General features: G+C 58.4%; 1 protein-coding gene across 8 annotated transcripts in view; it reads left to right on the top strand.

Annotated features, from left to right (window-relative positions):
* Positions 1–23,927, top strand: part of DOCK3 (dedicator of cytokinesis 3) — a 290,877-nt gene that overhangs the window by 253,608 nt on the left and 13,342 nt on the right. For 7 of the 8 annotated variants that reach the window (XM_036218582.1, XM_036218583.1, XM_036218586.1 and 4 more), the window contains 15 exons: positions 1,355–1,440; positions 3,683–3,709; positions 3,844–3,939; positions 7,291–7,351; positions 7,872–7,965; positions 10,096–10,244; positions 14,152–14,238; positions 15,510–15,614; positions 18,334–18,475; positions 19,466–19,632; positions 19,778–19,864; positions 20,298–20,477; positions 21,077–21,160; positions 21,278–21,394; positions 23,589–23,710. In XM_036218582.1, coding sequence (XP_036074475.1) covers positions 1,355–1,440; positions 3,683–3,709; positions 3,844–3,939; positions 7,291–7,351; positions 7,872–7,965; positions 10,096–10,244; positions 14,152–14,238; positions 15,510–15,614; positions 18,334–18,475; positions 19,466–19,632; positions 19,778–19,864; positions 20,298–20,477; positions 21,077–21,160; positions 21,278–21,394; positions 23,589–23,710 — 1,604 coding nt within the window. The remainder of the gene's footprint in view (positions 1–1,354; positions 1,441–3,682; positions 3,710–3,843; positions 3,940–7,290; positions 7,352–7,871; positions 7,966–10,095; positions 10,245–14,151; positions 14,239–15,509; positions 15,615–18,333; positions 18,476–19,465; positions 19,633–19,777; positions 19,865–20,297; positions 20,478–21,076; positions 21,161–21,277; positions 21,395–23,588; positions 23,711–23,927) is intronic. The other variant, XM_036218584.1, reaches the window with a different exon arrangement.

Genomic DNA, 23,927 nt, shown 5'->3' on the forward strand with positions numbered 1-23,927 from the left:
TCTGTCACTACAGGTCCCCTCCCCACTTTTGCCTGTCCTGGGAAGCACAGTCTCCCTATGCCAGCATGAGCGAAGGGCGGTCCCTTGTTTTAAACAGACCCTGCTTCCCTTGGGAGGCTCGTGGCCAGCTGACAAACCAGGCGAGACAGGACAAGCTTTGAACTGGGAATGAGACACTTCGCCTTCAGGCCCAGCTCTACGTGACTCCCCTAACCCCAGGCAGGTCCCTGCTGATGCCTCTGCTCTGCCTCTGTGCTGAGAGTGGTGGCATCCATCCCTGAAGACCCCTGGCCTCAGACTTTCTATTTCCAGTGACGTGTCTATTAAAGCAGCTGACTCATTGACGGGTGCCGGGTGCCGTGCAACAGACCAGGGTTTCAGAAACCTTAATGGCCTCCAATGAATTTCCTAATTTAATTATTCTTTTATTGCTTCGTTGCCTTGGGCCTCTTTGGCTCTGTGTGGAATGAGAAAATGCTTCTTTTATAAAGTTTGTTATTAAATGAAGACATGCCATTTTTTTTGCTTATATGAAATCTATATAAATAATATCACAGTCCCACATTTTCAAGGCTAACGAAGGATATAAAAGATTTTATCTCACATCACTTCCAAGCGATTTCTCACCTCAGAGTAAACCCAGTGAGACCTATTAGAAAAGTGGCCGGCGCTGCTGGGCGCCTGGCAGGTCGGTGGGTAGCGGCAGCGAGTGCAGCATTGCTCCTCACGGTCCCCACGGTCCCCACGGTCCCCACAGTCCTCACGGCGTAGGAATCCGACATCACTGCAGGGGCCCGTGAAGAGGCAGCAGCAGGGGCAGCGCCCCAAGGGCCTTAGGTCCGGGTGACAAACAGTGGAGGCTTCCGTCCTGAAGGAGAATCTCTGAAGGAAACCTGTCTCCCTCCGCCCAGCCCGATGAGGAAGGACCAGCCCCTCGGCAAGCTTCCTTTGGGACCAGCTGAGTAGAGGGTGAAGTTCTGACCAAAGGATTTTTATACGTACAAATTCTTTCCACTGAACATTTTGTAAGAAAGAAAAATACTTGGCAAAGGCCTCTTTTGGACCCAGAATACTTCCGTCTCTGGGGAATCCTTGCATTTTGCCCCACTGGGGAAACGCTACCTGAGGCTTGCGAGTTGCGACTTTTTTAAAAACCACTGGCGTGGGAGGTCTTCCTGGCCCGGGCGAGAGTGGCTTCTCAATGCTGTACATTGGGTCCTGCTTTCCGTAGGATGTATTTGGCACCAGGACAAAGTAGAAAGCAGCTCTCCGCCATCCTCGCCTACCGCGGGGCTGGACCTCAGTCCTTCCTCTGAGGTCAGCGCCAGCTTACCAAGTCCCTGCTTCCCTCTAGGTGGAGGCCGAGCTGATCGACAAGCTGGACAGCATGGTGTCGGAGGGGAAAGGCGACGAGAGCTACCGGGAGCTCTTCGGCCTGCTGTAAGCTGCCTCAGCCCAGGCACCCCGCGCCGGGGGAGGGGCGAAGTAGGGGTGCTGCCCCTGCTGGGCTGGCTTCAGCGGGTGGGTATGAGGACGGACCCGGGTGGCTCCTGGTGGCACCATGGCAGCACGCTGTCGGGCACGGCCGTAGTCCACTGAAGTGGCAGAGACAGGTGATAATCTGGGGTTCTGTGGTTGCACTGAATCCAGCTGGGCAGACAGCTCGAGTAGACGCAGTGGCGGCCCGGGGCTGGAACGGGGCTGGGGGCGGGGACTCAGCCTCTGCTGTGTAAGATTACGGTCAGACTGAAAAACACTACATGGATTTTGTGACTTGAGCAAATCACGCTCCCTCTCCAGGCCAGTTTCCCTGTTTGTGGCACAGGGCGCTGTACTGAATGACGTCAGGGGTTGTCCCAGGACCACCGGTCGCGGCTCCCGTCTGGGGTTCACGGAGGCCAGGAGGACCTTGCAGGGCTCGGTCGAAAGGGAGAGACTCATGGGGGCCACGGTTCTCCCAGACAGACAGCGACGTTGGGTGTTTCGTCCTCTTGAAAAACAAGATCTTTAGATCTTCACAGCGCTAGGGCCCCCTCCACGTCACGTGTCTCCAGCTTAGAGGCTTTCTTTGTTTCAGGGCTTTGTCAGATCAGACCTGCACCGTTTTTTTCAGTGCCAATACTGTACATTTGCTTCGAACTTTACAGTATTCAGAATGTTTTGACATTCTCTATTCAATCTTCACAACACATCTGTGAGGCAGGCAGGGCACATACTGTCCTGACGAGTGGAGAAGTGTCTGCACACCCCGTTACTGACCAGTAAGCAGCAGCTCGCGGGGAGGGCCCAGGTCTCTGTGTCAAGAGTGGGGAGTCTTCTCCTCGACCGTGCCCACTGTGTTCCTTATGAGTCACACAATAATACGTGCATTTACTCAAAATTTAAATAATTATAATTTGTGAAAATGAATCTAGGCTTTGGTATTTCTTTTTTAGCTGAGGATGTTTCTAATTGTGGAATTAAGGCAGAGAGCTGTCTTTCTCAGCCTCTGACAGATGACCTTACTACAGAGGAAGAAGGGCAAAAACAGCTTGCGATCGCTAGCCAGCTGACCAAGTAGTGTTTCGTAAACTCTTCCAAAATCCTGTCTGAGAACTGACCGGCCACTGATAGCACGAAACAGCATTTCCCCCTTCGTGTTTCGGGGAAGGTGACTGTAGGTTCGCTGGGAAAAGGAGAAGAGAGGAACATGGGCTAATGGGTTTAGGAGACCCAGTTAAACGCAGCCGAACCGGCCTCTGTGTCGTAGGATTTCTCTGAGCCTTCGAAGTGCAGAGAGATGCGGGAAATCTCCAGAAGGAGGTGTCGTGACCAGCACTTGGTGCATGCCCGCTCCCAGACTAGCTCGCCCTGTCCCCGAGGACAGCAGAGCTCCGTGGGACACAGTTTGGCGACTGCTGACGTAGCTCAGAGACAGAGCCAACAGTCCTGCCGTCTCGGTCTCGGAGCACACGTCACATGGGAAACACTCACTTTCCCAGAAGTCTCAGCTCAGACTGGGTGCTCTGTACGGGTGACGACAGTTATCGTCACCGTCACAGCAGCATGATCAGCGGCCAGGCTGTGGGCGTGAGTCCCCAGTGGCGGGCCCCTAGCTAGGCCTGCCAACAGGTGACTTTCAAGACCTTAGGGAGTGAGGGGCAGTGTGGAGAGGATTCAGGAGCGCCCTGTGGGAAGGCAGAGGATCTCAGAAGCCAGGCTCTTGGAGAAGCCAGAGGCTGTCCTGGGGACCAGGAGCGTGGGGCTGGCGAGTGAGAAGAGGGCCCGGGCATTTAGCTCTTGGCTCTGGCACTTGGCGTGGAAGCATCCCAGCAGAGGAAATGGCTGGGCGTAGCTCCTGGATTTGCTCGGTGGCCCTCATGCTGTGCCCTCAAGACCGGTGGGAATCTCTTCCTTGTTTTACACGAGAAGACTGGCTTGTACGTTTGCCGAGGATGGCCCTCAGCAGGGATGGAGGCAGTCCACCGGCCGGCGAGGCCAGGTCCAGCCCCCGGTGGGCTGCCCCTTGGCTGCTGCTCCAGGGCAGACCTCGCAGTGTGCAGACAAAGGGGCCGGGGCTCTGGAACCCCGCCCTTGGGTCCGCGGCGTTCTCAGGGGCTTGTGCAGGAAACTGGGAGATGTATGCCTGTGTCGCTGCCGGCTCAGTAATTGCCTTGTCTTTGCTTTCTGCTGCGTGGAGTAGAACCCAGCTGTTTGGGCCCTACCCCAGGTGAGACTGCCGTGTGGTAAGTCTGCCGTCTCCAGATCCGTCGCAGGCCGCAGGGCCTCCGGGGCCGCGCTCGTGTGCCCGGGGAAGGCTCACGAGTTGTGTTGTGTCCGCTTCCCCCACTCTTCCACCCGCAGCCTGCTGGAGAAGGTCGAACAGGAAACCTGGCGCGAGACCGGCATTTCCTTCGTGACGTCGGTCACCCGCCTCATGGAACGCCTTCTCGACTACAGGTATCGTCTCACGCACCCCGGCCTCTTCTCCGGTCAGGGCACTCTCCCCACCAAGGGCACCTCTTGCCCTTAAAGCTGGAATTCTGAGGAATGTGCTCGTATGTCCAGATCCCCTCTTCCTGTAGCACAGTTGTGCTTGTGTGAGCATCAGCCCATTTTTCCTGGGCCTTATGAGGTCACAGGTGGCCTTTTCGGAGCCCCTTTTAGGACAAGGGACTTCTTTGTCCACACCCTATGCGTGGTCTCTCCTGCACCTGCCATGAGGCGGGAGGGTGGATGGGCGGACTCCCCTCTCCCTCGCCGCAGCATTCGCAGAAGGCCGGCCTGCTTCGCCGCGGCCTCCCGGAAAGAGCAGAGCTCAACTCTGCAGGCCTGCAGGCCTCGTCCTCGCTGCCTCTCTGCCTTCCTTGCGCAAGCAACTCAAACTCAAGGCCGAAACCAATTTTATTCTCCTCCCTTTCTTATCTCAGTGACGGTACCTACAACGCCACGTTCAGACTATTACACGTGGCATCAAAGGCCCTTCATAAACTGGCCTTTGCCCACCTCTCTGTCCCTGTCCCCTGCTGGCCCCCAAGACCCATGCCCTGCACCGCAGCCTCCCAGTGTTGCTCCTTATTAGCGTAAAGGAAACACCGTGATGCTTATGATGGTTCCCGTTTATTAAAAATAGACCCTGTGCTCTACACACATTGTCTCTAATCTCATAAGCAGCCCTGACGGGTGACCCTCATTTTTACCAACGAAGAAACGCCATTGGCAGGACGCGCCATTGGCAGGATTTGAACCCGGATCCACTGACTCCAGAGCCACGTCCTGTCTCCCCATCCATGGTGTCGCCACTCACATCCTTCCCTTCAGGCTTTCCCAGACAGGAGCTTCTCTGGCTCGCTCCTCACACCTCTTTCAGAGGATGAGTCACCTCGGATGATCATTTGTCACCTTTCTGACTCACCCAACAGAAGAGAGCCAGCTTCCTGAGGACAGGGACCTTGTCCTTATCTCCCCAGTCCCCTACGTAGAGTCCTGATGGTCCCCTGGCAGGTGTACAGCACATATTGGTTGGTTGGATAAAGTTGCTAGAAGACCATGCAGGGACCAAGGAATTCTCTTCTGCGCCAATGCAATTTAGTTCAACAAAAACTTACTAAGAAAATCATCGTTAAAGGTAAAAATTAGACGCATCGATTATGTAAATAATCGATAGGTGGTACTCCAGGGTGACCTGAACCTGCGGGGCGAGTCTCAGTGTCAGGCTGCAGGAACCTCAGTCAACCGGCCGCAGCCCCTCGCCGTTGCCGGTCACGTCTTCGGCTTCCGCACGGATCCCTGACGTTCTGTGTGGGACACAGAAGTGCTCGCTGGCAGCAGCCGTGTTCCCAGGGTTCCCTTTGTGCCTCCAACAGACAGGCACAGAGCCAGGGTTGCCAGGCCCTCGGGGCACTAAGCGGAACCTCCCCCTGGAAGAGACGGCCGGAGGTTAGAGAGCCCGCCTTTCCCGGGCCCCTCCCCTCTCACGGAGGGCTGCCCGGCCACCTGGTCCAGGCGCAGCCACCGCCACTGCCGCAGCCACATGCTTCGGAGGCCCCTTGCAGCAGAACCTTCCCTGCTCGTCCTCCAGAGAAAGTGAAAGAGGGAGCAGCGGCCGCTCCCAGGTCGGAGGCTTCAGAAGGTGTCCTCTCTCCGAGTGGCCGCACAGAAGAAAAGGGCCGGCTGCGGGGCCCGGGAGAGGCGCGCTGGGCCCCGGAGCGGAGGGCCGCCCTGCCGTCCGTGTCGAGGCCGTCGCTTCTCTGTTTAATTGATCTGGCCGTGACGTTTCGGGTACGGCCAGACAGAAGGCGATGCCTGGTAAATGTGTCCGCTGCTTTCTAGGAAAAGCAAACCATTAAATGCCAGAGGAGCTAGGTGAGGTCTCACCGCCCTCCATGGGAGCAACTTGTTGGAGAGGCAGATGCCTCCGGCCGCTTTGTGGGTTGCTTGGAACAAGCTGGCCATCTGGCCCTTGGGTTCACTCCTCTTGAAAAGTCATAGCCGTCTCCTGTCCTCGCTAGCTCTGAAGGGCAGGTTCTGCAGTGGCATCTTCAGGATCCCCGAGTCTGGCTGCAAGAGAACCAGATGCCTTACGGGGCGAAAGTGCTGACACGTGAAACCTAGAAAGCAGGGCCTTGGTCCCAAAGCCCACGAAGCCGCCGGCCCCAGCAGCAGCCTGCCATGGGAGCACAGACGGCTTTGCAGAACAACGCGAGAGTGGTGTTCTTTTCTCTCAAAGAAGTCGCCTCAAAGAAGACATCCCTTTGGTGCTGGGATGCAGCTAGGAATGTAGGGACAACTGAGTCTGTCCAGTGACCATCCAGAGGCTCAGTGACTTGCACTGGGGCTCCCGACCTGCAGTCCTTCTCTGGGCCCTGTGCCTGTCAGTGGAGCAAAGGCAAGTCATGCTCTCCCCCTGCCCCTGGTGGTCCATGAATTCTCTTAGTGGCCTTTTCCCAGAGCTGCTGCCACACACCTGCACGAGGAGCTGTGTCTTCCCCAGAGCAGAGGGCGTGTCACACATGGAGACGCAGCGGGCAGATGGGACTCCGGCTGGCCCTGTGCACAGCAGGCTTCTTGCCGGATCCACTGGTCTGGTCCTCATTCTCCTTCATCTCCGTGTGCCAGGCCTCTGCCCCTTCCCAGGGGAGCTTGGCTTCGAGCAGTCCCCTCTCTCCCTTGGGGAGGATCATTTTCAGTGTTCCCGTGTTCCGGGTGTCATGGGCCAGCCTAGATCCCTCCTGCCGGCCTGAATGCAGCTCAGCCCTGGCCGAGGCCACCCCTACCTCAGAAAGACGCTCCAAGGCCCTGCATCCAGGCAAAGGGACCCCAAAGAGCAGCGCACAGGAAAGAGACCGTAGGGAGGCCGGTGAGGCGGTGAACGTGGCCGCCACGTTGTGGTGGCTGTGGCCACAGTGTTCTGAAGCTGGGTCCCTGGAGTTGAGCATCTTGGTCCTGTTCAGCTCCGTCCTATAAAATAGAACTTGACCTTCAAGGAAAACTCGGTGCCTCCCCTTTTGGGGTTTCAGCCTCCGACTTTGCTGACACACTCTTCTGTGCTGAGGACATTGGTAGGTGTCACTTAGAACCCTGCGGTAGCATCTGGGCTCCACACTCCACCGCCAAGCCAGGGGCTCAGGGGCACAGAGATCTCTGAGCCCTCGGAGTGGGCCAAGAGCTCGCAGTACAGTTGTCATCTGGGGAGGGCATTCCAGTCTGGGGTTTGGTCACACCGATGCCTCGGTAACACGGCAGTTCTGCATGTCATCCCAGGGGCACTCCTGTGAGCCAGGGGACACTCATCTGTGCTCTCCCTCCCAGGGACTGCATGAAAGGAGAGGAGACGGAGAATAAGAAGATCGGCTGCACCGTTAACCTGATGGTGAGAGGCTCGTCCTCCTGTCTGCCCAGGAGAACCATTTCCGTCCTGCCCTGCGGCTGGCTTGGCCTTCCCGCAGTCCGCGGCTGGAAGCCTGAGACCTTGGGTCAGAACGTCATCCCCACTACCTGCACCCTGGAGCCCTGCACTCATCCGTCACAGCCCCGCTCGGGAAGGACATGAAACGAGCTTCTCTTTTGGACGGAGCTCCAGCCTGGTCTCTTGGCCAGGCCCCACCAGCCCGACATACCCCAGTTCCTAGTCCGCCCCAACCCCCCACTCCCCAGGCCTTCCTCTGCGTCCTCGCTCCTCGGGGCTCCCACAGGCCTGCCGGTGGCTTTGCCCCCAGCAGCTGTGCCTTGGGCCTGGCCCTTTTTCTCTCTGGTGCTGGCCGCCTCCTCGGCCTGCCGTCCTCTCCCATCCAGCACACCCGGGGGCTGTAGCCAGCTGCCTGGAGCTCAGGTATGGCCTTCGTGGCTGGCAGCCTCTCCCATCTTTATGTGTATTTCCTTCTTTCTTCCAGAACTTTTACAAATCGGAGATTAACAAAGAAGAGATGTACATTCGCTACATCCATAAGCTTTGTGACATGCATTTGCAGGCCGAAAACTACACAGGTGAGTAGGAGAGGGGGGGCCGGGCAGAGAAGGGCCCTAGACTGGTGTCTGCCACCTCTTCGCAGGGAGTCGGGGCCTTGCCGCCCCTCCCCTCACTCCTTTCCCTCAGCTCCTCTGTAACATGTGGCCGCAGGAATGTCCACGTGGACCTTCGTGCCATGCCCTCGGCTGCCCGGGGCTGTTCCTTTCTCCCTGCCTCCTGTTCACCCGCTCTGAGCCCTCCAGGGTGACGTCCACGTTCTAGTGTGCCAGGTTCAGGGCCCCCTGAGCTCGCCGTCACCCATCAGCAGAGCCTTTCCTAGGGTCTGTGCAGCCGGAACTGAGCGGGGCCATAGCATGGGCACATCTCTCTACCCCGGGTTCATCTAGAATGCTCTGGCCCACCTGCCAGTCTGGGCTCTTCCCCTGCAGCTACCCCGCAGCCCACGGCGAGCTCTCCACGGCGAGTATGGAGCGGTCATCTGCTTTCCGACAGGCCCTTCCATCGCACACACAACGTAATCCAGTGCAAAGGCCTTTACTAGGAGAACAATCTAAAAACATCTCAGTGTGCCTGCTGCCACTCTGAGTCAGGAGGGCGTGCGTGTGCGTGTGTGTCCTGCCTGATCGCCTGGCGCCATAGTCCCCCCCACATAGTCCCTTCTTCACTGTGGCGACCAGCGGCTGCATCTTAGCCCTTGGGCCGTACAACTTAAAATGATGTGGTAGACCAGGAAATTTAGGCTATTCTAGGCTATTCTTATCCACACACATTACTAGAATTAAATGGATTATAGAAACACAGAAGCCTTTTTCCTTATCTCTAGATGTTAGAGAGAGTTTGGCACAGGTGCCTTCTTTTCCGACAGCACAGCTTGGCAAGAATTAAATCTGACGACTGGGCTGAATCTGCCATTCTTTGCACGCCCATCCACCCGCGACTGCCTGCGAGGTAGCCAAGTGGCAGACTTTGGTGACCTCTGTGTGGCAATGGCGGCATTTACTAAACTTTCGGAGGACAGGGTCATGACCGAGAGGCTGGGTCAGGGGTTTGGACTAGAAGGGGTGCCGGCCTGTCTCTAGGGACCTCAGGAATGACATCTGGAAAAAATATGTTGTTTGTTTCCTAAGCTCTACAGGTAGGTCTTGAGTGCCTCAGGGGCTTGTCCCCAGAGATGAAGGTCTTCCCAGATCCAGCAAGGAGGCATGTGCATCTCAGAGCAGGGGGGCCCCGTGACCAGGGGACAGGCAGGGAGGCAGGGGTGAGCAGGGGCCTGGAGCATCTCTGCAGACAGGCGGGCCTGGCTGGCATTGGAAGTGGGTCACAGAATAATCAGAAACGAGATTCTTCGTCGTCGCAGGGACAGACTTGAGTCGGGCCTCAAAGGCCAGACAGAAGCTCGCGCCAGTTAGCGCTGCGGTAGGAGACGCCGCCAAAAGGAGCAGGTAGAACGGGGACGAGCAGCTGGTGCAGCGAGGGCCCTGAGCGGCGGCTGTGACTCAGTGTGACGCATTCCTGGGGATTTGGGGAGCCGCGGGGCTTAGCTGCTGCTGTTGCACACGACCCTCCCCAGCTGTTCCACACAGAGGGCGAGCCGTGGCTGGGCCTGGGCCCCGGGTCCAGCATCAGCTGCAGGTTCCCCCAGGAACAGAGCTTCCAGGCCCGTCACAAACGCACCCCCAATCACACTTCTCCCCTCTGGTCTTTCAGAGAAAGCACCTCTGGGCCATGCCGAGATCAGAAAATGGAGCTAGAGACGTTGCAGCTGGCTTAGGGAGGGCAGAGTTCACCTTGGCCAGTGCTCACCCCTCAGAGCCAGTCCGCCTAAGCTCGGAAAGAAAGTTCTAGTCAGTTGAGCAAAAAGGGACCCAAGAGTTCTCTCCGACATGTCCATGTCTCCCAAAGCAAGGCAGCCCATGCACAGACTCTCAGGTATCCGGGCCATACTTTATCTGGAGCTCAGAACAGGTGAGACCAGGCTGTGGAGGAAGGTGTCTGCCAGGGCCTTGGCTCCTTCCTGCCGTGGTCAGGGGTTCCTGGCTGGGACGCCCCTCTGTCTCACCCTTGGGGTCCGGTGTCCCTGACCGGGGCTGCATGTGCCGTGACGCGCAGCCCAGCCCCCTGGACCCCCACATCGCCTGTCCCCACAGAGGCTGCGTTCACTCTGCTGCTCTACTGCGAGCTGCTGCAGTGGGAGGAGCGGCCCCTGCGGGAATTCCTGCACTACCCGTCTCAGCCCGAGTGGCAGCGGAAGGAGGGGCTGTGTCGCAAGGTCATCCACTACTTCAACAAAGGCAAGGTACGGCCGCCGGGCAAGCCCTCGGGCCGCCCGCTTCCGCGTGCCGCGCGGCTTCTCGACGGCGTGGGGGTGGCAGCGCTGCGGAGGGAGGTGAGCGGGGTGGTGAGCGGGTGGACGCCCGTGTGTGCGCATCGGATTTGGAGGCAGCATGTTTTTCCCTGGAGAAAAATAAAACCCAGCTGACTTCTGTGGCTCGGAGGCCGGTTCCAGGTCGGGGGCGTCAGAGGCAGCGCCACGTGGCAGCTCCTCACAGCTGCGCGTGCTCGCGCTGTCGTAGCAGGGCTCCCGGGCCCCCGTTCCACTCACCACACTCACTCACCTGCTGTGGCTTCCCAGCTCGCCGTCCGAAATGAGCTGTCAGACGAATGGTTTGGAATCCTAGCCGGAGGGTGCAGTACCGCCTGCTGACAGTACATGTTCTTGTCCCGATCTCCTCCGCACAGCCCAGCTCGGCCCCTCTCACGGGGCTTACCCTCCACCGGACTCGCAGCCGTGGGACTGGCGGGCATGGTCAGCAGCGCTTCAGGCCACTGGGGCCTGCGCGGCCGTCCGCTCCCATCTCTGGGAGTGCTCCCTGGGCCCTCCGGCCACGCTGGAAAGGCTGGCCTCTGTAATGGTTGAAGCTGTCCCTTCATTACTCAGCTTAGTTTTAAAAACTAAAGTAGGATCATTCAGGGAACTGTAGTGGCTGAGCTCCTAACTTGAATGGACATTGGTTTTTTAAAATGAGTTTTTTCATCATAATAACGGTTTAAACATTAATGACTTTTGCTTCTAAGTCAGAAAATATTTGTCGGTTTTATATAACGCAGGTGACTTATGTGTTTATCAGAGATGTTCACCAAGCAGGGAGTGCACCCGTCAGCAAGGATCTTGCTGACCGCAGGAGCTGCGGCCTCCCAAAAAGGAAGCCGCGCTCGGGCCTCAGCCAGAGGCTCCTGACTGATCTGCAGTGCCGGCCCAAAGCCTCCCCCGCTTGTGGGTCCTGGGCTGCACTTAGGGCCCCACACAAACACACCGTGAGGCCTCTCATCCTGGCACAGAGCCCACTGGTGCCTCTACTTACCCACGTGCCCGGCAAGCCCGCCCCGCTCGCCGGAGGTGGCATGAGCCTGGCGTGAGGGGGCCCGAGCGCGCTCAGTGTATCTGTTCCCTTTGCTTTCCCTGGGCAGAGTGCAGGGCAGGGAGGGACCTCCATCTAATCGGACCTCCCGGCGGGGCGCGTGAGCATCAACGGCCCCTCCTCGGCCCACAACGCAGAAGTGTTTAGAAAAGTGTGTTTCAGCCTTAGTACAAACGAGGGACTGATATGCAAAACCTGCCTGAGCGTCGTGGGTGGAGGAAGGGGAGAAGGGCGAGGAGGCTCCATGGGTCACCTTCCCTGGGAGCACCCACTCCCAGCAGCCTGCCTCTGCTGCGAGTCGCTGGGGGCGCAGCTTCTGCGCTGGGTACAGAGGCCTCGGTGAGCCTTCTCCCGAGCTCGTCCTCAAAAGGGTGTTCGTCACATTCATTCTTTTGGGCTCAGACAGAAGGTCAGCTCTGTTTCTGTGCCTTGCTTGATACCAGACGGAACCAATGGGTAGGGCTAATCAGTTTTTCTTGAAAGTATTTGGGTTTGTTTTTTTAAAAATTAGCTGCAGAAAAGCCAAGCCTGGCTGTTGCAGGGAAGGTGCCCCCGTGGGGTTCCTGGCTGCAGGAGGAGGGCAGGAAATGCAGAGGCTCCAGGGAGGTCAGGCGAAGGGGTTCTGGCCCGCAGTACCGCCAGCACACCCTGCCTCGCGAGCCAGGCCCACCAGCCCTTCTCTTGCACACTGCCAGCCTCTCTGTCATCGGCCTTAGGCCACTCAGTTGCCTTTGGGCCCACGTTAGTTCCTGAGTTCCCAGAGGGACCGAGACAGAAGTTCACCTCGTGGCCACAGCCTCGCCCTGAGCCGTTCCCTCCAGTGGGCAGCGGTTAAGCTGCGCCAGGGCGAATTGGACTCTTGTCCACAGAGGGCCAGCTCTCCTGGGCCAGATAAGGAGAGAGGGACACTCCAAAGGCAGAAGGTGTGGCAGAGCGGGAGTCAAAAGAAGGCAGGGGAGGTGTGAAGGTGCGAGCTGGTCCTTCATCGCAGGGCAAGGGGAGCAGACAGGACGGGGAGCTGGGCAGAGGCCTCCGGCCCCTGTTCATCTGGCCGACAGACCATCAGAGAATCAGCTTTCTCCGTGGGCTGGGCTTGGGCTCTCCTGCCTGAGAATGGCTATCGCGCATGCTCCTTTGAAGGAATAAAGAGTCTTTTGGTTCTAATACGTTGTGTGTAAACGGAAGTACAAAGACTGCTGTCCGGAGCCCCAGGATTTGCCTTCTTTTCCAACTTGATGAGAGTGAGCCCTAACTCAGTGCAACTTTTGTGCCATCCCTGTTGGATGGGTAACAAGGACGTTCCCATCTGCCAGAGCTGGTGGTGTGATTGGATTTCAAGACCGGTAAGGAGTTTTAGAGTTGCTTTGCCTCCTGCCAGAAGGAAGGAAACTGGTGCCCGTAGCACATCCCCTTCTCTGTGTGGAGGCAGCTCCCCAGACCCCGAGACCAGCTCGTTTTCTAGCACAACCCTCAACTGAAGCTGGCGGGATGTCTTCGCACTCCCGGCCCTGGCTCCCTGCAAAGCTCATGGGGGCAGGGGAGGGCGTGGAGCAGCAGGGCTGCAAATTAGGGCGGAGATGCCAACAAGGTGACGAGCACCAATCCCAGTGGGGGACAAGACCTGCTTTCCTAGGTGCTGCTCTGGCAGCGCGCCCTTAGCCCACACGGGGCCCTCGTCACCTGCATGAGCCCTCCCCACAGGGCACTCTTGGTAGGCGGGACGAGAGTCTGCACACAGCTCAGCAGCCTCGCCCGCCGCCTGCCAGGCAGACCCCGTTGTGGGCCCTTGTGAAACCGGCCCAAGCAGCACTTAGAGTCAGGGAGGGGACAGACGTGTGCCCCCGAAAGCTGCGGCATCGGGGTGCGAAAGGCTTCCTGGCGCCCGAGGGCAGAGGCCTTGCCTTGGGGCAGGGAGCCAAGGTCTACCTAAAATTCTCTTTGGTTTGTCTCAATCTTTTTAATTGGTCCTGCAGGTTCAATCCCTATGGCAATAATCACTTCAAAGGATAGAAATAGCATGCTTTTTTGGGGGGAGCACAGGCCCGAATGAAGTATTGCTGTCCTCCCTGATGCTCTTTCAAATGGTATTTTTTAAAAATATAGTTCTTATTGTTAAAAATTTATGTTGGAATATGCGCGGGCATAATTATATGATGTCTGAGATTTGCTTCAAAAACTGCAGGAAAGAGTCAGTGGATGGAGCAGGAATGATACACGACTGGCCGCGAGTCGGTCGTTGTTAAGGCTGGACTCCATTCTCCTGTTCTGCTTTTCTGTATGTTTAAAATTTCATGTAACATAAAAATCTTAATTAGTATTTAGAAGTTAGGGAGAAGAATCTGGCTAAAATATCAAGAAACCAATAATTCCCAATCTAGCCAAGAGAGAAAACTCTATAGTGAAGAGAAGAAATGGACAGTGTGCCCCTTAGAGAAGGTCGCTCCAGCCTTCCTCTGGCACCTGTTAGACTGGTCTGTCACCGTGACAGGAGCCACACTACAGAAACGGCCCAGGGCCCGAGGAGGCGAGCGCCCTCTGAAGCCTGCTGTAAGACCGAGGCTTTGTATAAAGGGAATTGTCGGGCCTACCCACCAAGTCCTCGGGTGGCCACTTCCTGCTGGTTTCCGTTTCCAAGTTTAAATGATCTTGATTTAAAAGTGACTGTTTCCTTTATTAACTCATTAAGTAAATCTTTATCAAGTGCGCCCTCGGAGTGTGTGGTGTGGGCTCGGGCCGACCCAAGATGCCCGAGGGACTGAAACCTTGTTCCTCTTTCTGCCGCAGAGCTGGGAGTTTGGGATCCCACTGTGCAGGGAGCTGGCGTGTCAGTACGAGAGCCTCTACGATTACCAGAGCCTCAGCTGGATTCGGGTGAGCCTCCCTCTTCCCGCCCCACCGCCGACGGGCGGCGCCGGGCCTCTCCTGGTGGCAGTTTCCGAGTGAGCCTTCCCTGCACGCCCAGCCCTGGCTCCAGGCCTGTGGGCATTACAGGAGGCGCAGAGGCCGAGGTGTTTGCCCTCAAGACCCTCGCAGTTTGGCGAGGGAACCAAAACACACCTAACCAACAACTGTATGATCCAGACCCCAAGAGCCACCGGTACCCGGGGGCAGGAGGGGGAGAGAGAAGCAGCAAATGCAGGGTCGGGCGGGGGGTTCAAGGAGGAGGAGGCGCCTCACTTCACGAGGAAGCTCTTCCTGAGAGGATTTTGTCCAGGGTGCTTCATCTGGAACTTTGTAAGGTGTGGTGCAGGGTTTTGAGTCCTAACAGGTGCCGGGTGCGTTGGCAGGGAGAGGCCAGCAGTCTCGGCTCGCCTCCCGCCTGCACCCTTGGCAGCGCGGCTAGCCCAGTCAGGGGCCGGGGGACGCAGGATTGGGCCTGTGTAATCCACATGGCCCTCTTGCAGTGGCTTCCCGACTGGACTTGGAAGCCTTCGATTTCCCGGCAGGCCGGCCGGACTGAGTGCATTAGAGCTCTCTTTCTAGTCGGCATTCAGTGCATTTTTCTAAACGTGAAGCCAGGTCAGCCCAGACTAAAACTCTTACCGACCCTGAAAATGCCAGACATTGTGGATATTAGCTCAACTTGTAAAGTTTAAAATCTCCTAAATTGGAACCAGTACCAGTGGTGCTGGCAGCGGAGCCTTCCGCACCGACCGCTAGCATCTTCAGTCAAAGGAGAGATGGACAGAAGCAACATGAGCAGTGTGGCTGGGCCGGTGCAAAGCGGTGCTGGGATTTGCCCTCAGCTGCCCATAAGCAACACTAGCCCAGGCTCGGTCGGTGTATTGATATCAGTGAAACCTGAAAATTCTCGGGGAATAAGATTTGGTAAACACATGTATTAAGCGTGTGATCTGAACGTGCGGGGAGCCTGGGTCTCCGTGGAGCGAAGGCCACCCGCGGGGAAGCCACACAGAGCAGCCTGTCTGGGCTGCAGGGGCAGGCCTGTCCCACGCCACCGACAGATGACGGCAGAGGGGGGGTCTCCTCCCTCATGCAGCTCTCTGGGGCTCACTTCTCATCTAGACTGAGTCGCTGTGTCCTCTTTCCAAAAGACAATGTGTACGTGGGCCCGGGAGGACTTGCTTTGGACACCACTAGCGGTCAAGCCCGCCTGAAGGCCACTGCCTCTCTCATTACAGAAAATGGAAGCCAGCTACTACGACAACATCATGGAGCAGCAGCGCCTGGAGCCTGAGTTCTTCCGGGTCGGCTTCTACGGCCGGAAGTTTCCGTTCTTCCTCCGGGTGAGTCCGTGAGACGGTCACGACAACTTAGGTCATACTTCACACGGAATGCGTTTATCACCTTTCCGCTTGTTTTTCTTTTGAACCTTGTTCCCCAGTCTACTGAATACCTCCCTTTGAAGGACTGGCCAGCCAACGAAAGGCGTTGGGTTTTACTCGAGACTCTGTTTTACTCCACTGTACTGTTCTGTAGCTACGCGAGGGCGGCTTTCCCAGCAAATCAACCAGGTTCCTGCAGGCCACAACCGGGTTCCGCCAGTGAGCAGTTAGAAGCTTGGTACCACATCAGAGGTCACCTGTGCTTAACGCTCCTTTAACAAAGCCCGTCTGCCAGCAACAGAGGCCAGGCTAACCACGTTTCAGATGTGAGGCTGGGCGGCTCGCACAGTTCCCGGCCAGTCCTCATTCCAGGCTGACCATTCCAGGCCGATCGCGTCCCAGCGGTCTGGCAGCAGAGGCCTTGTTCCCGAGGCCGCCTTCGCTCCCTGGGGACCATCCGCCCCGGCATTTTACAGTGGCGTGTTCACTGCCCCTTAGCACAGGTCGATTCACAGCAGTGGAAGAGGCTGCGAGCAGCAGAAGGCCTCGCATGGGAGTGAGAAACCAGGACCATCTCTGTTAAGTCCTTCGACAGGCAAATGATTCTGGGCCCTGTACTTATTTCTTTCTCATGTCATCTTTGCAAATCATGCTTTGTTGTCATTTTATTCTCCTCTTTTACGCCCACAATTTGTATATCATAAACCAGATTTTACTGTTATTTTAGATGTATGACACAAGATTAGGCCCTGATGTCCCCATGGCTGTCCCTGCCAAACAGGAAGTCGCCATGGTTTGACCCAGCTCCCATCCCTCACGCTTATGCCACAGGGCACAGCAGCGTCTCAGGGACCCGGCGTAGAACCTGCATGCGAGCCCCCCCGATGACGCTTGCAGCGACCGTCTGAGTGTTCAGACGTGGTTTCAAGGGTGCCGTGAGGGAGGAGAATGACAAGGGCTGTTGGGAAAGGTCACCTGTCAGTTCGTCCCCATCTCCCCACAAGGAGCGTTCCCCAGGAGCCATGTTTCAGGCATACGGATCAGCCCGGCCCAGCCGCATGTCGCCCTCCCCAGTCTCAGCTGCTCACTTCATCTATGGCGAATGGAAGAAGTCCCGGAGGAGGTAGCTGTTTGCCTTGTAGATGGCAGGACAGAGTCTAAAGCAGTGGCAGCCGGATCTGTCTTGCGTGGAGATGCTGGGGCTCCCGTCCGAGCAAACCTGAAACCAGCAACAGCCTCAAGGTCAACACCGGGTGCCTTCCTTCTGCCGGGGCTTCCCCAGAAGGCGAGGCTGCTCCCACCGTCAGTTACTTTAGCTCTGTCAGCTCGGTTTCTCTAGACCATCTGCCTACCTCGCTTCACAAACGTGATTATCTACTAATGTGTGCAGAGTCAGGAAAACAACTAGCCCTCCCTTCTTAGGGGAATTTCTGTTTCTCTTCTTCTAACCCATGAACAGACACTGGTAAGGGTCGGACATTTGTGAGCGGATGTGAAAAGGCCACTTCTTCATAATTACCTTCTTTGTCAGTTCTGCATGTCAAGCAAGAGACTTAGAAATGTCTCTGTCCTTTGACTACTGGTCCGCTCCACTTAAGAGGCCAGCCTGCTCCTTCTGACCTTGACTTCTCTTCTGGGGTTGCCCTTGCATTCCGATCTATCCAGACATGCAGCCCAGCCTTAGCTGAATTCTCCCATACAAAAAGGAAAGTAACGGGGCTACAAATCCTGTCCCCAAAGGGCGAGGTCCTCCAGGGCCTGGCCTGTGGTCATCCCTGTACTGGGAAGCATATGGCGGGCCCTATAGACCTCTTTCTCTGCCTCCGAATGCCAGCAGAGGCTGCCAGTGCCTGACACCACTTTGTCAAAGTGGACCCGGCAAGGCAGCTGGGCAAGCAGACAGAAGTCAGCAGAGGGCTTCAAAGGCACCTCCCCCAGCCACTCACTCTTGACCAGCTGTGGGTCAGACCGAGCAGCAGGGTTGAGGGTGCCTTGTCACGACTTCAGATCACAAAGGGAAAAAAGATGAGCCCTAACCCAAACCAAAAGTGATGTGATGCCAGGCTCTGAGAAGCGTGCGTTAGAATGATGCCGTGCATCCTGCCGACACGTCTGCAAAGGCGTCGCCGCCCTGAGCACTGCCGAACACCTGCCGGCCCCTGGGCCGCGCTGAGATGCTCCTTCCCACGGGCAGCGGCGCGGCGTGCACCTGCAGGCCTCTGCGGCCTCCCTCCCTCCAGGCTCCCTGTGCACCTTCTCTCCAGCCGCGCCTTTTCCTGGCTTGCCTGGTGTCGCCCTGGTCGTCACTCTACCCGCTTAGGTTGCCCTCCCCCCTCCTCTCTGCCCAGCGAACCCAGGTGGACCTTCCAGGACGCCTTTCGGGCCTGGCTCTTTCCAAGCTCCTACTCTCCGCCTAGCGCCCGTCCTGGGTAAGGCGCCCTCCCTCCAGGCGCCCTGCAGCCCGCGCCCTGCTCCCCACTGCCACGGCCCTGCGCACTTCTTCCTTCTTCCCCTCTCTCTTCCCGACCGACCATCATCTCCCATAGGACAGGGACTGAGTGCCGTTCCCCGTGCCTGCCTCGGAGTTCCCAGGACGTGTCTCTGACACGAGTCACCACTGACACCACATGGAGGTGGGGCCGCAGGCAAGGCCTAGAGTGTGCTCTTCTGTTCGCGACAGAACAAAGAATACGTGTGCCGTGGCCATGACTACGAGAGGCTGGAGGCCTTCCAGCAGAGGATGCTCAGCGAGTTCCCGCAGGCCGTCGCCATGCAGCACCCCAACCAGCCCGACGACGCCATCCTGCAGTGCGAGGCCCAGTGTATCTTTCGACACTTGATGGGGGAAGGAGGCCGGGGCCCAGGGAGGTGAGGCCCACCCGGTCAGCTGCGTCTCTGCCATGACATTGGCCTCGTAGGCTAGGTCGCCCAGAAGTCCTAAACCGAAGTCCTCACCACTAAACCCGCCCTCAGCAGGGCACGCGTGCCTCGCAGAGGAGGCCAGGGGCAAGGCAGCAGGCCTTCGGAAGGACCTTTATCCCCCAGGCTGGCCGCTGCCTGTGCCCACCCCGTCCCGTGAGGGGCCTTCCTGGCAGCCAGGAGCAGTCGCCGCACAGGGCGATGTGGGGTCCCGCCGGGACTCGCCACGGGGACACCAGCAGTTCTGCACCCCGTAGCTCTCCCACGTGTCTCTGCCGTTATCCTTGGTATTGGTCAGGAGGACCGAGGTCCCAGGACGTGGCGGGGGAGCGGGGAAGGAGAGGGACGTGCCTGTGGCCTCGGCGGCACGTGGCCGTCTGAGTGCAGACACTGGCCTGCCCCCATCCCCACACAGCTTCCTTGGAGACCGCGTGGCCGGCGCATGGCCGTGCAAGCTCGTTCCAGAGACGGGAGGGCAAGCGGGCTCCCGTGTGTCATTCTTCTACAAAGACCCCCAAGGGCATTTTGTTAAAGGTTGTTTTATAGTAAATGTAGTTTACCTACAGTGGGCAGGCCCATGCCCTGGCCATTTTCTCCTTCCTGTTGGGAGAGGGGGCACCTGTGTTCCCCTGACCCCCTTCCCCTTCTGACGTAAGGATACTGGGGACACTCGGCCGTTGCCATCCCAGCTCGGCCGAGCGCCCAGGGAAGGGCTGCGGGTGGGGAGGTTTGGTCCAGCCGTGCCTGAGCCCGGCCCACCCCCGAGGGGCCGCTGCCGCCGCCCCGAGGAAACGGGGGCTCCGGCGCTCTCCTCTCCTTAGGAGGATGGTATGGGTCAGCCACTCAGCTTCCTCTCTTTGGCAAGTCCGGATGCCCCTTCACTTCCCACCCAGATCTGCAGATCTATGCGGTGACTCCCATTCCCGATTACGTGGATGTCCTGCAGATGGACCGGGTCCCGGATCGTGTCAAGAGCTTCTACCGGGTCAACAATGTGAGGAAGTTCCGGTACGACAGGCCTTTTCACAAAGGCCCCAAGGACAAAGAGAATGAATTCAAGGTGAACAAACTTAGAAAAGCCTGGGTAGTCCTCATAGCGAAGCCAGGGCGAGTCCCACTTTCTTGGGGAGTCGTCCCTGTCTTATCCTTCAAGCAGGCAGGGAGTGGCAGAAATTGCATAATGGCCTGTACTTTCCTCCCTGCAGAGCCTGTGGATCGAGCGGACCACGCTGACCCTGACCCACAGCTTGCCCGGCATCTCTCGGTGGTTCGAGGTGGAGAGGAGGGAACTGGTGAGCCATGGTCCAGCCGGGGCTGGTAGTCACAGCCGATTCCTCGGCCCTGGCTTTGGGGACCTTCCTCTAGGGACTGAAGGAAAAAAGAGTGAGCTCTGGCCACCTGCCGGTCTAGGCTCCCACCGCCAGGCCCGTGCCGGGGGCCTCGTGTACCTTCTCTCACTTAATCCTCACAGCACCCTCAGGCCACACGTATTTTCAGCCCCCCAGTTTATAGACAAGGAAACCAGGTCAAGAAGCTGGAGCGCTCTGACTCCGAACCAGGGCTGCATGTCCCGGTTACGAACCAGCTGAGGGAGCCGGAAAGGGCCCCAGGGGTCAAGTCCTCGGGGGCAAGAGCAGGGAAGCAGCATCGCAGGTCTGAGGTCCCTGTGATGAGCGGAGGGGTCGTCATTGTACCTGCGATGACACCAGGCGCTGTGTGCCCCAGGTGGAGGTGAGTCCCCTGGAGAACGCCATCCAGGTGGTGGAGAATAAGAACCAGGAGCTGCGGGCCCTGATCGGCCAGTACCAGCACAAGCAGGCGCACGGCAACGTCAGCCTGCTCAGCATGTGCCTGAACGGCGTCATCGACGCGGCCGTCAACGGCGGCATCGCGCGCTACCAGGAGGTGAGCCGCCCACGGGGCAGCCCGCGGCGAGGGCGACCTCGCGCCGCTCTTCTGCGGCTCCAGCCCACCCCGCTCGCCCGCCCCGGCCCTGCCACAGCCGCCGCAGGACGGCTTTGAGCTCCCCACTCCCTGGTTCTGTGCAGCCCAGCTGTGCGTACCTGGGGTGGGGGGCGAATTTCCTTTCATTCTCGACTCTGCCAGGTGGGTAGCCCGTGCGATCATGGAGGGATGTTAGGTGTCCTCCAAGAGGAGCCCTGGAGCCCAGTCCTTCACAAGCAGTGAATGGCGGCTGGCTGACACCCTCACCCCACTCCCTGGCCACGGGCCCCGCCTGCCCCACCCAGGCCATCCAGGCTCCGGGAAGGACTGGGACTAGCGTCCAGGCTCAGATGCCTTGGCCACCATCAGCCCTTCTTAGACACAAAAAAACACACCTGTGACTGCAGGCGGCTCGTTGGCGGGAGGTGCGCTGGCGTGTGTACCTGTGAGGAGGCAGCCCAGCGGCCTTGCAGGTGGCACCTTCGGACACAGGCTCCCGGGGCCCCATCGAAATAGTAGTCCTGGGAAGGGCCATCCTGACCCGGCCTTCCCTTCCCCAGGCCTTCTTTGATAAGGATTACATCACCAAGCACCCCGCAGATGCTGAGAAGATCGCGCAGCTCAAGGAGCTCATGCAGGAGCAGGTGTGTCTTGCCGGCTTGGAAGCCAGGGCCCGGGGGGAAGGCCAGGCACCACAGGATGGCCACTGTTCTCGAGGGCTTCCCCTTAGCTGACAGAGTGGCCTGTCTGTTCCCAAATAGGTCCATGTCCTTGGAGTCGGGCTGGCAGTTCATGAGAAGTTCGTGCACCCGGAGATGCGCCCTCTGCATAAGAAGCTGATCGATCAGTTCCAGATGATGCGGGCCAGTCTGTACCATGTAAGCCGGTCCCTCCCTGCCCCCGCCACAGGTGTAGCCCCCCAGACCTGTGTAGCAAGCGAACAGAGGGGGGGGGTGGGGTGACGGGAAAGCCATCCAGGACCCCCTCTTTCACTCCCTTCCTAGGAAGGCGTTAGAGTCGAGGGCAGAGAGCGTTTTCTCAGGGCACTGTGCTGTGAGGAGAGGCTCTCGTATGAGGAGAAGAGCCGAGGTGTGGGCCCCACAGGTAGAGGCCTCTCTAGAGGTATTTTTCATCCCAAGAACCTAGAGCGGTAAGGCAAGGCCCAAGCCAGCCCTCTCTGCCCACCCCGCTCTCCTCCACCCTCCCCGTCTTCATCCCCTCTGCCCACCTCTCCCTCTCTTGACCCTTCCCCTCTGGCTCCCTCCTTCCCTCTCCCTCTCTTCCTTCAGCATGTCTCCACCTAGTCGCACATCTGAGGAAGCCTCAGGGGAGTCAGGCAGCTCCTGGGGCTGGCTCAGGACCAGAAGGTCTCCCTGACTGTGGCCTGGCTCTTGGGCCTCCACGGCAGGGTTTGGCCTGAGGACTTATCCACACAGGCAAAAAAGCAGGCCCTGTGTTCCCAGACTAATTTTCCTTTGGGGTCTTAAAGAGAATGCTGGCTGGCTGAGGATGGGGTTCAGGTGGTCTTGAACCCCTGTTCACACACCCTCACCTCATTTTCAGCTGTGGGGCTGACTCCAGACGCTGTCTAGAGAAACCCCTCTGCTGAACAAGCTGTCGGGTCTCAAAGGGTGTGAGCCCAGGTACCTGCTGCCGTCTTCTCATGGCCCAGGACCACTAGGCAGGGAGGCAAGGGACGTAGAGCCGGTCAGGGTTGGCCACGGCCATCGTGAACGACAAGTGCCCCTTCAGGGGCCATCACTGGCCACAGAGGCCCTGGGGAGGCTGTGCCACTTGAGCTCGGTGGGCCCGACCTGTTGGGATCGATTTGCCTTGTGCCTGAAGGCAGGACGTTCTGGTCATCTCCGGCCTCAGCGCAGGTCTTGGCCTGCTCCTGCGCAAGGGTGGGCCGCGTGGGATGTGAAAAGGAAAGAAGCGTGTGTGTGGTCTGGGAGGCGGGCGCCCCCAGAGGAAAGCCCGGAGCGCCTTTCTCCAGCGACTCCCTCCTGGTCCGTCGCGGCGGAACGTGCGCAGAGTCTTGTTTCCCCCTTGAAACGAGGTCGTCCGCTTAGCAAGAACTCGGGCTGCGCCACTCAGCCTGACGGGTGTTCTGCCCCGTCTCCTTCCTGTGCCTCCTGCCAGCTTGGCGGGCTTCTCCATCTCGGAAGGTGACTGGGCCGTCCAGAACCTGGCCGCTGGGGGTGGCGGGGCAGCGTGGGGGCGTTCTCTGCCATGCAGGCTGTCAGGTCGCACGCACAGAATGCTCGCCCAGGTGTCTGGGGCACACGGGGCGTCCCCCTCCGGCCGCAGAAGCGCACTGCAGCCTGCAGCCTGCTGCAGAAGAGGCGGGGAGCCGCTTCTGGCCGGCCTCAGAAACCTCCCCCAGGGCTTAGAGCCCCCACTCTGGGAAGGACTCGAGGACACTTGGACAGAGTCACGAATAGGGACACAGACCAGTGTGCTGTCACCCAGGAGGGTTTGGGATCAAAAGTTTCTGCCAAGCTGTCTATATACTTAATAAGAATTTAATTATGCTAAAATAGAACTGTGCTGTTTTTCAATTACTTACATCAGGATTTTGTGTCCTCTCTCCCCATAAACTGTGTCACAGACAACTTAACCCAGGTCGCTAAGAGCTGGTCCACTTAGCAATCCAATAACACCCGAGGCCAGCCCTTACGTAAGGGGCGCCCACTGGCTGGCCGCTGCCCGTCGCCCTCCCGCCCCCGCCCCCGCCCCACTTCCCCTGTAGAGAGGGGGCCTGGCGGCGCACTCGGATGCGTTCAGACCGTGAACTCAGGCCAGCTGCAGCCTGCTCCAGATGCGTTCTCTCCGTGGGGTCAGCCTCCGGCCTCCCGGCCTCCGGTCTGGGCGCCACTGTGGTTAGGACGGTGTTTTAGTCGTAAAGGGGCCTTTGCCCAAAAGAAGATACCAATTCCAGTTCAGCCCACGGGATATGATTTTTTTTTTTTTTTTTAATTTTATGTTTCTACCACCGGCCTATTCCTTCCTCTCAGATTTCACTTACTTTGCTGTTTGTTCTCTGATGAAGCGGCATTTATTTCTCAACAGGAGTTTCCGGGTTTGGACAAGCTGAGTCCTGCATGTTCAGGCACCAGCACCCCCCGGGGCAATGTCCTGGCATCCCACAGTCCCATGAGCCCCGAGAGCATCAAGATGACCCACCGGCACAGGTACGGCCGCAGGGCTGGGAGGGCCCCCTCCACGGTGGTGAGTCCGAATGTCAGAGGTCAGAGCAAGCAGGTGTGTGCTCACTCGCACGCCCCCTCACCCGTGCGCACCAGGCCCGCGCTCTGCATCCAGCCATCCCGGGTGACGGAGCAGCGCACGTGGCGTTGTGGGAGGAGGGGGCGTTCGGGCCAGCTCTTAAAGGATGAAGCTTGCCAGGCA

Source organism: Rousettus aegyptiacus, unplaced genomic scaffold, assembly GCF_014176215.1.
Source record: "Rousettus aegyptiacus isolate mRouAeg1 unplaced genomic scaffold, mRouAeg1.p scaffold_m13_p_4, whole genome shotgun sequence".
NCBI lineage: Eukaryota > Metazoa > Chordata > Mammalia > Chiroptera > Pteropodidae > Rousettus > Rousettus aegyptiacus.